The sequence below is a fragment of the Mobula hypostoma genome, chromosome 11 (assembly GCF_963921235.1).
Source record: "Mobula hypostoma chromosome 11, sMobHyp1.1, whole genome shotgun sequence".
Lineage (NCBI taxonomy): Eukaryota > Metazoa > Chordata > Chondrichthyes > Myliobatiformes > Myliobatidae > Mobula > Mobula hypostoma.
Window position 1 is genome coordinate 18,517,747 of NC_086107.1, and position 14,256 is coordinate 18,532,002.

Sequence of the window (14,256 nt, forward strand, 5' to 3'; positions counted from 1 at the left end):
GGAGGGGGAGATCCGAAATGATAGGAGAAGACAGGAGGGGGAGGGATGGAGCCAAGAGCTGGACAGGTGATAGGCAAAAGGGATACGAGAGGATCATGGGACAGGAGGTCCGGGAAGAAAGACAAGGGGGGAGCGGGGATCCGGAGGATGGGCAACATTCGTCCATTCGTCATTGTCCATTCGTCCCCCGCATCCCTCCCCACTGATCTCCTTCCTGGCACTTATCCATGTAAGCAGAACAAGTGCTACACATGCCCTTACACTTCCTCCCTTACCACCATTCAGGGCCCCAAACTGTCCTTCCAGGTGAGGCAACACTTCACCTGTGAGTCGGCTGGGGTGATACACTGCGTTCGGTGCTCCCGATGTGGCCTTTTATATATTGGCGAGACCCGATGCAGACTGGGAGACCGCTTTGCTGAACACCTACGCTCTGTCAGCCAGAGAAAGCAGGATCTCCCAGTGGCCACACATTTTGATTCCACATCCCATTCCCATTCCGACATGTCTATCCACGGCCTCTTCTACTGTAGAGATGAAGCCACACTCAGGTTGGAGGAACAACACCTTATATTCCATCTGGGTAGCCTCCAACCTGATGGCATGAACATCGACTTCTCTAACTTCTGCTGATGCCCCACCTCCCCCTTGTACCCCATCTGTTACTTATTCTTATACACATATTCTTTCTCTCACTCTCCTTTTTCTCCCTCTGTCCCTCTGAATATACCCCTTGCCCATCCTCTGGGTCCCCCCCCCCACTCCTTATCTTTCTTCCCGGACCTCCTGTCCCATGATCCTCTCGTATCCCTTTTGCCTATCACCTGTCCAGCTCTTGGCTCCATCCCTCCCCCCTCCTGTCTTCTCCTATCATTTTAGATCTCTCCCCCCCCCCCAACTTTCAAATCCCTTACTCACTCTTCCTTCAGTTAGTCCTGACGAAGGGTCTCGGCCTGAAACGTTGACTGCACCTCTTCCTAGAGGTGCTGCCTGGCCTGCTGCGTTCACCAGCAACTTTTATGTGTGTCCCTCTCTCGCGCCACTGTAATTTCCTTTACTCCACTGAAATACCGACACATCAGATTTCGGCTTCTCTTTTTCAGATTTCACAGTGAACTCAATCATGTTATGATCACTGCCTCCTAAGGGTTCCTTCACCTCAATCTCGCTAATCACCTCCGGTTCATTACACAATACCCAATCCAGTACAGCCGATCCCCTAGTGGGCTCAACAACAAGCTGTTCTAAAAAGCCATCTTGCAGACATTCTACAAATTCTCTCTTGAGACCCAGTGCCAACCTGATTTTCCCAATCCACTTGCATGTTAAAGTCCCCCACAATTATCATAACACTGCCCTTCTGACAAGACTTTTCTATTTCCAGTTTTAATTTGTAGTCCACATCCCTGCAGCTGTTTGGAGGCCTATAAATAACTGCCATCAGGGTCCTTTTACCCCTGCTATTTCTTAGCTCAACCCATAAAGATTCTGCACATTCCGATCCTATATCACCTCTTTCTAATGATTTAATATCATTTCTTACCAATAAAGCCGCGCCTCCCCCTCTGCCTACCTTCCTATCCTTCCGATACACCGTGTATCCTTGGACGTTCAGCTCCCAGAGACATGCATCTTTTAGCCAGATCTCAGTGATGGCCACAATATCATACCTGCCAATCTGTAGCTGTACGACAAGATCATCCACCTTATTCCTTATGCTGCGTGCATTTAAGTACAACACCTGAAGACCAGTATTTGATACTTTTCGCTTTGATTTCACTGCAACTTTATTGCACTGCAACTCATCCCAATGGCTACAAATTTGCCCCATCACCTGCCTGTCTTTCCTGACATCTTTACTGCTCACTGTCTTAGATTTATTTCTGTTTTCCCCTTCCTCTGCTCTATCATTCCTGTTCCCATCCCCCTGCCAAATTAGTTTAAACCCTCCCTAACAGCTCTATTAAACTTTCCCGCCAGAATATTGGTCCCCTTTGGGTTCAGGTGTAACCTGTCCTTTTTGAACAGGTCATACTTCCCCCAGAAGAGATCCCAATTATCCAAGAATCTCAAACAACAGGAATACTGCAGACGCTGGAAATTCAAGCAACACACATCAAAGTTGCTGGTGAGCGCAGCAGGCCAGGCAGCATCTCTAGGAAGAGGTACAGTCGACGTTGCAGGCCAAGACCCTTCGTCAGGACTAACTGAAAGAAGAGTTAGTAAGAGATTTGAAAGTGGGAGGGGGAGGGGGAGATCCAAAATGATAGGAAAAGACAGGAGGGGGAGGGATGGAGCCAAGAGCTGGACAGGTGATTGGCAAAAGGGATATGAGAGGATCATGGGACAGGAGGTCCGGGGAGAAGGATGGGGGTGTGGGGGGTGGAACCAGAGGATGGGCAAGGGGTATAGTCAGAGGTACAGAGGGAGAAAAAGGAGAGTGAGAAAGAATGTGTGTATAAAAATAAAAAACGGATGGGGTACAAGGGGGAGGTGGGGCATTAGCGGAAGTTAGAGAAGTCAATGTTCATGCCATCAAGTTGGAGGCTACCCAGACGGAATATAAGGTGTTGTTCCTCCAACCTGAGTGTGGTTTCATCTTTACAGTGGAGGAGGCCGTGGATAGACATGTCAGAATGGGAATGGGATGTGGAATTAAAATGTGTGGCCACTGGGAGATCCTGCTTTCTCTGGCGGACAGAGCGTAGGTGTTCAGCAAAATGATCTCCCAGTCTGCGTTGGGTCTCGCCAATATAGAGAAGGCCGCATCGGGAGCACCGGACGCAGTATATCACCCCAGTCGACTCACAGGTGAAGTGTCGCCTCACCTGCAAAGACTGTCTGGGGCCCTGAATGGTGGTAAGGGAGGAAGTGTAAGGGCATGTGTAGCACTTGTTCCACTTACACGGATAAGTGCCAGGAGGGAGATCAGTGGGGAGGGATGGGGGGTCGAATGGACAAGGGAGTCGCGTAGGGTGCGATCCCTGCGGAAAGCCTATTGATTCTCACAGCTATTCCTCTTCTCACCCTGTCTCTTGCAAAAATGCCATCCCCTTCTCGCAATTCCTCCGTCTCCACCGCATCTGCTCTCAGGATGAGACTTTTCATTCCAGGACGAGGGAGATGTCCTCCTTTTTTAAAGAAAGGGGCTTCCCTTCCTCCACTATCAACTCTGCTCTCAAACGCATCTCCCCCATTTCACGTAAATCTGCTCTCACTCCATCCTCCCGCCACCCCACTAGGAATCGGGTTCCCCTGGTCCTCACCTACCACCCCACTAGCCTCCGGGTCCAACATATTATTCTCCGTAACTTCCGCCACCTCCAACGGGATCTCACCACTAAGCACATCTTTCCCTCCCCCCTCCCCACTTTCCGCAGGGATCGCTCCCTACGCGACTCCCTTGTCCATTTGTCACCCCCATCCCTCCCCACTGATCTCCCTCCTGCACTTATCCTTGCGGTGTTGATAACCTTTCACGTAGTGATGTTGGTTTGAAATGTCAAAATTTTTTCCCCTCTCATTCAGTAGATGCTGGTTGGCCTGTTGAACATCTGCAGTATTTTTCAGTATTCGTTCAGATCCCATCATGTCTATTTAAGAACTTGATTTTGTTATTTCTTCTACCAATTAGCTCTGAAAGGGTTGTTTAAAAACTTAATCACAAATATTCCTCTGCTATAATAAAAGCTTTTATCTAAGCAGGCCCTTGGCAATGTGCAGTTTTGAGTGTTTTTCTTTCAGATTGCATCTATCCACATCATCACAAAGAGTAATGGGTGAACAACAACAAATCGAGCTATCAAGGAAGAGTGAATAAGTGCGAGCTTGCCCAACTATTTGTAACCTGGGAATTAACAAAAATTGTTTTGGAATCTTTTTCTGAAATATAATCCTTTGCTCAGTTCAATGTTATATCTCTTTTCAGTTCGAAGAATGAATATTTGTGAATAGTCTCAGTCTTTTCCTAGAAAATTAGAACATAGAGTAGTACAGCACAGTACAGGCCCTGTGGCCCACAAAGTTGTGCTGACCCTTAAACTCTGCCTCCCATATAACCCCCCACCTTAAATTCCTCCATGTACCTGTCTAGTAGTCTCATAAATTTCACTAGTATACCTGCCTCCACCACTGGCTCAGGCAGTGCATTCCACACACCAACCACTCTGAGTAAAAAAAACTTTCCTCTAATACCCCCCTTGAACTTCCCACCCTTTACCTTAAAGCCGTGTCCTCTTGTATTGAGCAGTGGTGCCCTGGGAAAGAGGCGCTGGCTATCCACTCTATCTATTCCTCTTATTATCTTGTATACCTCCATCATGTCTCCTCTCATCCTCCTTCTCTCCAAAGAGTAAAGCCCTAGCTCCCTTAAACTCTGATCATACTGCATACTCTCTAAACCAGGCAGCATCCTGGTAAATCTCCTCTGTACCCTTTCCAATGCTTCCACATCCTTCCTAAAGTGAGGTGACCGAACTGGACACAGTACTCCAAGTATGGCCTAACCAGAGTTTTATAGAGCTGCATCACTACCTCGCGACTCTTAAACTCTATCCCTTGACTTATGAAAGCTGACACCCCATAAGCTTTCTTAACTGCCCTATCCACATGTGAGGTAACTTTCAGGGATTGGTGGACATGTACCCCCAGATCCCTCTGCTCCTCCACACTACCAAGTATCCTGCCATTTACTTTGTACTCTGCCTTGGAGTTTGTCCTTCCAAAGTGTACCACCTCACACTTCTCCGGGTTGAACTCCATCTGCCACTTCTCAACCCACTTCTACAACCTTATCAATGTCTCCCTGCAATCTTCGACAATCCTCTACACTTTCCACAATACCACCAACATTTGTGTCGTCTGCAAACTTGCCAACCCACTCTTCTACCCCCACATCCAGGTTGTTAATAAAAATGACGAAAAGTAGAGGTCCCAGAACCAATCCTTGTGGGACACCACTAGTCACAACCCTCCAATCCAAAGGTACTCCCTCCACCATGACCCTCTGCTTTCTGCAGGCAAACCATTTCCAAATCCACCTGGTCAAACTTCCCTGGATCCCATGCTTTCTAACTTTCTGAATCACCCTACTGTGTGGAACCTTGTCAAATGCCTTACGAAAATCCATGTAGATCACATCCACTGCACTACCCTCATCTATATGCATGGTCACCTCCTCAAAGAACTCTATCAGGCTTGTTAGACACGATCTGCTCTTCACAAAGCCATGCTGACTGTCCCTGGTCAGACCATGATTCTCTAAATGCCCATAGGTCCTATCTCTAAGAATCTTTTCCAACAGCTTTCCCACCACAGACGTAAGGCTCACTGGTCTATAATTACCCTACTACCTTCTTTGAACAGGGGACAACATTCGCCTCCCCCCAATCCTCCAGTACCATTCCTGTGGACAACAAGGACATAAAGATCCTAGCCAGAGGCTCAGCAATCTCTTCCCTCGCCTCGTGGAGCAGCCTGGGGAATATTCTGTCAGGCCCCGGGGACTCATCCGTCCTAATGTATTTTAACAACTCCAACACCTCCTCTCCTTTAATATCAACATGCTCCAGAACATCAACCTCACTCATATTGTCCTCACCATCATCAAGTTCCCCCTCATTGGTGAATACCGAAGAGAAGTATTCATTGAGGATCTCGCTCACTTCCACAGCCTCCAGGCACATCTTCCCACCTTTATCTCTAATCGGTCCTACCTTCACTCCTGTCATCCTTTTGTTCTTCACATAATTGAAGAATGCCTTGGGGTTTTCCTTTACCCTACTCGCCAAGGCCCTCTCATGCCCCCTTCTTGCTCTCCTCAGCCCCTTCTTAAGCTCCTTTCTTGTTACCCTATATTCCTCAATGGATCCATCTGATCCCTGATTCCTAAACCTCATGTATACTGCCTTCTTCCAACTGACTAGATTTTCCACCTCACTTGTCACCCTTGGTTCCTTCACCCTACCATTCTTTATCTTCCTCACTGGGACAAATTTATCCCTAACATCCTGCAAGAGATCCCTAAACATCGACCACATATCCTTCGTACATTTCCCTGCAAAAACATCATCCCAGTTCACACCCGCAAGTTCTAGCCTTATAGCCTCATAATTTGCCCTTCCCCAATTAAAGATTTTCCTGTCCTCTCTGATTCTATCCTTTTCCATAATACAGGTAATGCTAAAGGCCAGGGAGTGGTGGTTACTGTCCCCCAGATGCTCGCCCACTGAGATCTGTGACCTGACCCGGTTCGTTACCTAATACTAGATCTACTATGGCATTCCCCCAAGTCGGCTTGTCAGCATACTGTGAGAGGAATCTGTCCTGGACATACTTAACAAACTCTGCCCCATCTAAACCCTTGGAACTAATCAGGTGCCAATCAATATTACAGAAGTTAAAGTCACCCATGATAACAACCCTGTTATTTTTGCACCTTTCCAAAATCTGCCTCCCAATCTGCTCCTCTGTATCTCTGCTGCTACCAGGGGGCCTGTAGAATACTCCCAATAGGGTAACTGCTCCCTTCCTGTTCCTGACTTCCACCCATACTGACTCAAGAGAAGATCCAGCTACATTACTCACCCTTTCTGTAGCTGTAATAGTATCCCTGACCAGTAATGCCACCCCTCCTCCCCTTTTTCCGCCCTCTCTATCCCTTTTAAAGCACTGAAATTCAGGAATATTGAGAATCCATTTCTGCCCTGGTGCCAGCCGAGTCTCTGTAATTGCCATTACGGGATAGAAGAAAGCCTTCAAGTCCATAGGCATGCTGAGATAACTGAAGGGTTGTTTTCTTCATTGTATTCTTTCCTTCAGTGTTCCTGTCACTCTTGTTGTATCGACAGTGGCTCAGTCAGTAGTACTCTGGTTGAGGGTTCACTTTAAAATTTCAGATTGATGGTCAACACCACAGTTCAGGTTTGAGAATATTGTTCAGTCAAAGTTGCCACAGTGTGAATGAGGTATTTTTTTAAAAAAAAAGTACTCTCTTGCTTTGGGTGGATATGTATGCCCTTTATATGGCACAGCCTCAGAATAGGATATTCCTCTGATACAGAGATGAGAAGGGATTTCTTTAGCCAGAGGGTTGAAAATCTGTGGAATTCATTGACTCATACGGCTGTGGAGGCCAAGTCATTGGGTATATTTAAACTGTGATGCCCTCAAACCCTAGCTGTCCTTGCGCAACATCTGTTAAATGGTTTTTCCTTCTCTCCTTATTCTGTTGATAATTATTGGCTCTGTTCATATGTTCACATTTCAGTTTGATTGACGTTTACGCAGGTGACCGTTCTGCTAATTTTTGATTGTAGCTGTTTGTACTATTGTCTTGTAAATTGGTGGTTGCTGTTTTGTTGTCTGTTATGTTATTGGCCTGTGTTTTATTGTAGCACCGAACCACAATCAATTCTAGTGTGTTTCACATACTGGCAATGAAATGATTCTGATTCTGAGGTTTATGGGTTCTTGATTAGTCAGGGCGTCAAAGGTTACTGGGAGAAAGCAGGAGAATAGGATTAAGAAGGATAATAAATCAGCCATGATGGAATGGCAGAGCAGATTCTATAGACCGAATGGCCTAACTCTGCTCATATTTTGGGGAAGATAAAACGGAATTTATCTCTGCTAGCCTCTTTTTTTTCCATTTATCCCTCGCTTGAGAGTGGAGGAGATGATGTGGAATATATAACACTACTGATTGTGGGATCTTACTGTGTTCAAATCAGGTGCAATGTAACAATGATTATATTTCAACTTCTGGCTTTGGTTTATTATTGTCACGTGTACCGAGATAGCATGCTGTTCATACAGATCAGATCATTACATAGCACATTGAGGTAGAACAATGTAAAACAATAACAATGCAGAATAAAGTGCAGCAGCTACGGAGAAAGTGAAACTGCAGGCAACCAATAAAGTGCAAGATCATAATAAGTTAGATTGTGAGGTAGAGAGTCCCATCTTGTACAAGAGGTACATTCAAGAATCAGGAAACAGCTGGGTAGAAGCCTGTGATACGTGCTTTCAGGCTGTTGTATCTTCTGCATGATGGATGAGGGGAAAAGAGAGAATGTCTAGTCTGGGAGAGGTCTTTGATTATGCTGACTGCTTTATGAGACAGTGAAAAGTATATATACAGTCCAATAAGGGGAGGCTGATTCCTGTGAAGTACTGAGCTGTGTCCACAACTCTGCATTTTCTTGTGGGCATGCATCGAGCAGTTGTCATACCAAGCCTTTGTGCACCTAGATGAAATGCTTTCTATGGTGCCTGGATTAAAAAAAGTCTAACACACCAAATATGTTTTTTTAGGAGGTTGTAGAGAGAGTCACAGATGTCAGTGTTTCTCTATTCTTGCTAATTTTTTTTCAGGAGTAGATTATAGGATCTACAAATAATTGGGCTTTCTTGCTGGCTAACAGAGTTACGTGAATACCATTTACAGTTTATGACATATGAAGGTGACTTTAAAATGATTGACAGGAAAAATTGTTTATGTCTATTCATTTAAAAAAAATTTATACTTGCATAATAATTGAGACTGCAGAGTTTGCAATTTTTGAATTTCCCAAAGGAATCTGATCATTTGCTCATCTGTCCACTGGCTGGAGAAGGGCTGATTCGAAAAATAGATAGACATTTAATTTTTTTAATTTTCGAAGTAGAAAATTGATTATAATGATACATTGACAAGCGCTTTCAATGCAGTTGAAAATGAAGGAGGAAAATCAATCGTAATGGGCTGATTTGATCCGTCCCAAAAGACCCAAACCAATTCGAGTGTCTGGGAAATGTGGTAATAAGTGTACAAATACAACAAAGTAATTTAAGCCCAATTTATTATTACAAAACACAAAGCAGAAATAAACCATACTAAATAATATATAGTGAGTTAATAAGATTTCAGGGCTCATGATTCTTAGTCTCCACTTGATTGTTGCTGTCTTTGGGGGTCTTGATTGCTGTTGTTGTTGGGGGAGCTCCAAATTCCGACTTGTGAAATCACACTCGGTCCATCCTCGGCAATGATGGATAGTGATTCCTCAGGCTAGGTGAAGTCCCAAGAAAATGAGTGAAGGTTGTCTCAATAAATGGGGTTCAATCCACAAGCATTGTGACCAAAGATAGATAAGCTCCATTTTTTTTGTTCTCATGCTATTGGTGCCTTGAGGTTAAGAAATAATTCAGTCACTATTAGCAAATATTTACCAAACCTACAGTGTCTAACTTATACATATACCTTGCATGCTGCAAACTCACAGAAAGCTAAAGTGTTGCTTGGCATTGTTCAGACTTTCATATAATATATTTTACAAAATTTAATACATCACAACACATCAACTGATGATATTCATCTGTTCATGTGAACTATTTAAAAATTCCAGTTAATATTTACAGGAGGCTTTGCAAAGACTTGGGCAACAGCTTTTAACTTGAGGGAATAATGTGCTCTTTTCCATAGGATTTATGAGCGTGTCATAGATCCCCCCCAGACCACATTCAGCCCAGGAATCAGTGTTTGGCTTGGTCAACGGAACAGCAGACATGGGCTATTTAAGGTAAGCACCTCAAGAATTAATTAAATAGAGCTAAATCGTTGCCTTGCAGTACACCCCTTTACACGCTTGGATTGAAATACAAAAGCATGAATGCATTATACTAATATTGTTACATGCTAAGTCTTATTTGATTAAGGATATGTTTGTTTCATTTGTCACTATTTCACGGTGATTATTGCAAAAATTCATATAGCTGTCCTCTCAGTAAAAACAGTATAGTTTATAATAAGCAACATAAATACATATTATCATTTGGCATAATGTAGTTGGTTGAGTTCCAGAATAGAAAACCATTTATCAAATGTTATTTGTTTTCTTGTTTTATATTGGAGAGAGACAATTGGTGTATTATTCATCTTTGGTATTGTGCTGTTATTTTCCTGCATCGCTTATATTAGGATTTACAAAAATAGACAATGCTGATTAATTAGGAGAGGGAAGGAGGGGCATACTCGTGTTTCTGCCAAAGTTTTCTGCTGGCAAGAAAATGCAAAATTCTAATCTTGAATATCACTGATAATTTTACATTCATTAACAAACAAAATGCATTAAATATCACAATTCACAAAACTTCTCAAAAATGCGGAACAACAAAATGACAGTATTCATTTACTACCACACGCAAATCAGAAATTGCTGCTTAATGAGGCTTTAAAATAAGCTGTAAATTGAAACATTGATGTGTATTATACTGGGATTGTGTTGTGAAAGCTTTGGAATTAATACAAAATGATAATAAAGACCTTCACGTCATGAGGTCCAAATAGAACTTTGGAAATTCAGGTGAAATTATTTAGAGTTGATTGGAAAAGCTGATAGCCTTGTTCCCAATTAACTTTAATTATCTGTGAACCATTTTTTTTTAAGAATAGGAAAGGGGAACTCTCTGGATGTTAAGCAAAATGTGCAGATTCTCCCATTTTGCCAACTCTTGAGTTTTCACCCAATAATGGTGAGCTGTTATTAGGCCAGCTCTGACCTGAGAGTGCAAACACGAGGAAATTTGCAGATGCTGGAATTTCAAGCAACACACTCAAAAGTTGCTGGTGAATGCTGCAGGCCAGGCAGCATCTCTAGGAAGAGGTACAGTCGAGGTTTCGGGCCAAGACCCTTCGTCAGGACTAACTGAAAGAAGAGCTAGTAAGAGATTTGAAAGTGGGAGCGGGAGGGGAGATCCAGATTGATAGGAGAAGACAGGAGGGGGAGGGATGGAGCCAAGAGCTGGACAGTTGATTTGCAAAAGGGATATGAGAGGATCATGGGACGGGAGGACTAGGGAGAAAGAAAGGGGGAGGGGTGAAGCCCAGAGGATGGGCAAGGAGTATAGTGAGAGGGCCTCCCTAGGCCTTCCATCCCATGATCCTCTTATATCCCTTTTGCCAATCAACTGTCCAGCTCTTGGCTCCATCCCTCCCTCTCCTGTCTTCTTGTATCATTTCGGATCTCCCCCTCCCCCTCCCACTTTCAAATCTCTTACTAGCTCTTCTTTCAGTTAGTCCTGACGAAGGGTCTCGGCCCGAAACGTTGACTGTACCTCTTCCTAGAGATGCTGCCTGGCCTGCTGCATTCACCAGCACCTTTTATGTGTGTTGTCTGACCTGAGAGGCTCAGTTTATGAAGAAGAGTGATAGCATTGAGGCAGATTATATGGTTTTAATGAAGGCACAAGTGCTAAAGTACGCTGGTAAACTGATCACAATGTCTAGAGTACACATACTGGATTCTGATGCTTTTGCAATCCAAATGATCTTTGAAAGTAAAGACTGTAGTATAAAACATGCCGCGTACTATTGCTTTATTAACTGTTACAAGAGGAAAGAAGAGGGAGAGAGGGAGAACAAGAAGAACAAAGGGCAGAGGGAAAAAGACAAAGGTGGTGTGGTTTCATACAAAACTTCAGATTATAGAAAAATCCATTAAAATTCCAATAGATAACAGTTAACCAATCAAATAACCACATTCAAATAATGTGATATCCGCCACTGAAACCAGGAAGTTCCCAGAAAAATACAGAGGCAACTGTATCCATGGAAAAAGTCACTGAGCAATCCTATATATAATGTGTGTGTGATTATATAAAATACAAATGAGCATAAAGCTAAACTATAAGAAAAATCAGTTTTACATCACAATCCAACAACACAAATTGTTAAATATCCTGCCTCTCCACAAGGTACCCAGTTTGTAGCATGCTGCAACATGGACCAGATGGACTACACTCCAGGGTTCTAAAGGAGGTAGTTGAAGAGATTATGGAGGAATTAGTAATGATCACTAGATCCTGGAATGGATTCTGAGGACTGGAAGATTCTAAATGTCACTCCATTCTTTAAGAACGGAGAGAGGCCACAGAAAGGAAATAATAGGCCAAGCAGCCTGACTTCTGTGGTGGGGAAGATGTTGGAGTCCATTATTAAGGATAAGGTTTCAGAGTACTTGGAGGTTTATGACAAAATAGGCCAAAGTCAGTGCGGTTTGCTTAAGGGAAAATCTTTCCTGACAAATCTGTTGGAATTCTTTGGGGAAATAACCAGCAGGATAGACAAGAGAGAGTCAGTGGATGCCGTACTACAAGAAAGATACCAGCTTGGATAAAAGAATTGCTGACCGCCAGGAAGCTAAGTGTGGGAGTAAAGGGGGCCTTTTCTGGTTGGCTGCCAGTGATTAGTGGAATTCTGCAGGGGTTGGTATTGGGATTGATTCTTTTTATGTAACATGTCAAAGATTTAGAAGATGGAATTGATGGCTTTGTGGCCAAATTTGTGTACGATACATACGTAGGTGGAGAGGCAGGTATTGCTGAGGAAGCAGGTTAACATATAAGAAGTGTTTGATGACTCTGGGCCTGTACTCACCGGAGTTCAGAAGAATGAGAGGGGTGAATCTCATTGAAACCTATTGAATATTGAAAGGCCTAGATAGAGTGGATGTGGAGAGTATGTTTCCTGGAGTGGAGAAGTCTAGGACCAGAAGGCACAGCCTCAGAGTAGGGGGATGTCCGTCTAGGGCAGAGATGAGGATGAATTTCTTTAGCTCGAGATTAGTAAATCTGTGGAATCCATTGAAACAGACAGCTGTGGAGACAAAGTCTTTGAGTATATTTAAAGTGGGGGTTGATTAGTCAGGCATTAAAGGTCAAGGGAGAAGGAGCTGAAACGGTTAATAAATCAATAGCAATGGAAGATGCAGCAGGCTCGATGGACTAAATGGCCGAATCTGCTCCTATGTCTTCTGATCTTAAATTAAAACCAGCTAATTAGCATCAACCACATCTATTTATGAGCTACACACATCAAAGTTGCTGGTGAACACAGCAGGCCAAGCAGCATCTATAGGAAGAGGCGCAGTCTTCCTATAGATGCTGCTTGGCCTGCTGCGTTCACCAGCAACTTTGATGTGTGTTGCTTGAATTTCCAGCATCTGCAGAATTCCTGTTGTTTGTATTTATGAGCTACTTCATCTGTAAATAAACTGAACATCATATGCTTTTTAGGTTAGTTGTTAAGGTCGTGGCTTTGATGTCTGCAGAAATTTGACCAATTTGTTTCCTTAGGAGGAGTATTATAGTTTTGGTTGAATATTTATTGCCAATTGTTGATTGTCACTCAAATGGACAGATGCAATGAATTAAATTTTTTCAAATTGCTCTAAACTTGTTGAGATGTCTAACTCCTATTTGCATGAGTGGGTGTTTGTTCTCTGAAACACATTTTACAATTATTATATTTATTATCATCTCACTTGAAGGACTCTTTATCTTGTTATTTCATGTTCTCATTATTTATTGCTATTTATTTGTATTTGCATAGTTTTTTGTCTTCTGCACTGTACTTGATCTTTCATTGATCCTGTTATAGTTACTATTCTATAGTTTTGCTGGGTATGCCCACAGGAAAATTAATCTTGGGGTTGCATGTGGTGACGTATTTGTACTGTACAATAAAATTTATCTTGAACTTCTGATCTTGTTTAGTTTGGATTGCTGCTTTTCACTCCCTCCTGTATGTCCTCGACAACTGCACTTACTGAGAAAGTGGTTGCAGAACTTGTCTTGCCTGCATATTGAATGAATAGATAATAGGCAATGCAATTGTGGAGTGAGATCTGCATTTTAATTTGCCAGCTCTGTAAGAACATATTTCTCTCTGGCCTGTTCTTGGAAATCTGGCCAGGAGCGTATCAAAACTCATGTGAACTTCCCATTCAGTTTATCACGTGGACCCACCAGATTCAGGAACCCTACAACTATCAGGCTCTTAAACCAGCATGGGTAACCCCACTCACCTAAACATTACGGCGATTCTTCAAACTATGGACTCACTTTCAAGGGTTGTCCAACTCCTGGTCTCAGCATTATTTATTTTTTTTTGTATTTGCAGAGTTTACTTTCTTTTGCATGTTGTTTGTCAGGCTTTATTTCTGTTTAGTTTTTATTGTACATATTCTAATGTGAATGCCTGCAAGGAAATGAATCTCAGAGCAGTAAATGGCAACATATACTGTAGATACTTTGATAATAGAATGAAGTTTTTGAACTTTAAAGTTGCTGAAAAGTTTATATTATAAAGCAAATAACTGCTTACTTAATTCCAACTGCTTCATGCAGCTATTTGTCCTCTTTTAGAGATTTCTCCCACTTTACTACTCAAACTTGTCAACATTTTTCTCCAGCCACCTTATATAACTAGCTACC

At 42.9% G+C, this 14,256-nt stretch overlaps 1 protein-coding gene across 8 annotated transcripts in view; it reads left to right on the plus strand.

Moving 5' to 3' along the window:
- The window catches only part of LOC134353612 (protein kinase C-binding protein NELL1-like), a 1,036,586-nt gene that overhangs the window by 55,580 nt on the left and 966,750 nt on the right, over nt 1-14,256 (plus strand). For all 8 annotated transcript variants that reach the window (XM_063061731.1, XM_063061736.1, XM_063061735.1 and 5 more), the window contains exon 5: nt 9,467-9,563. In XM_063061731.1, the coding sequence (XP_062917801.1) occupies nt 9,467-9,563 (97 nt within the window). The remainder of the gene's footprint in view (nt 1-9,466; nt 9,564-14,256) is intronic.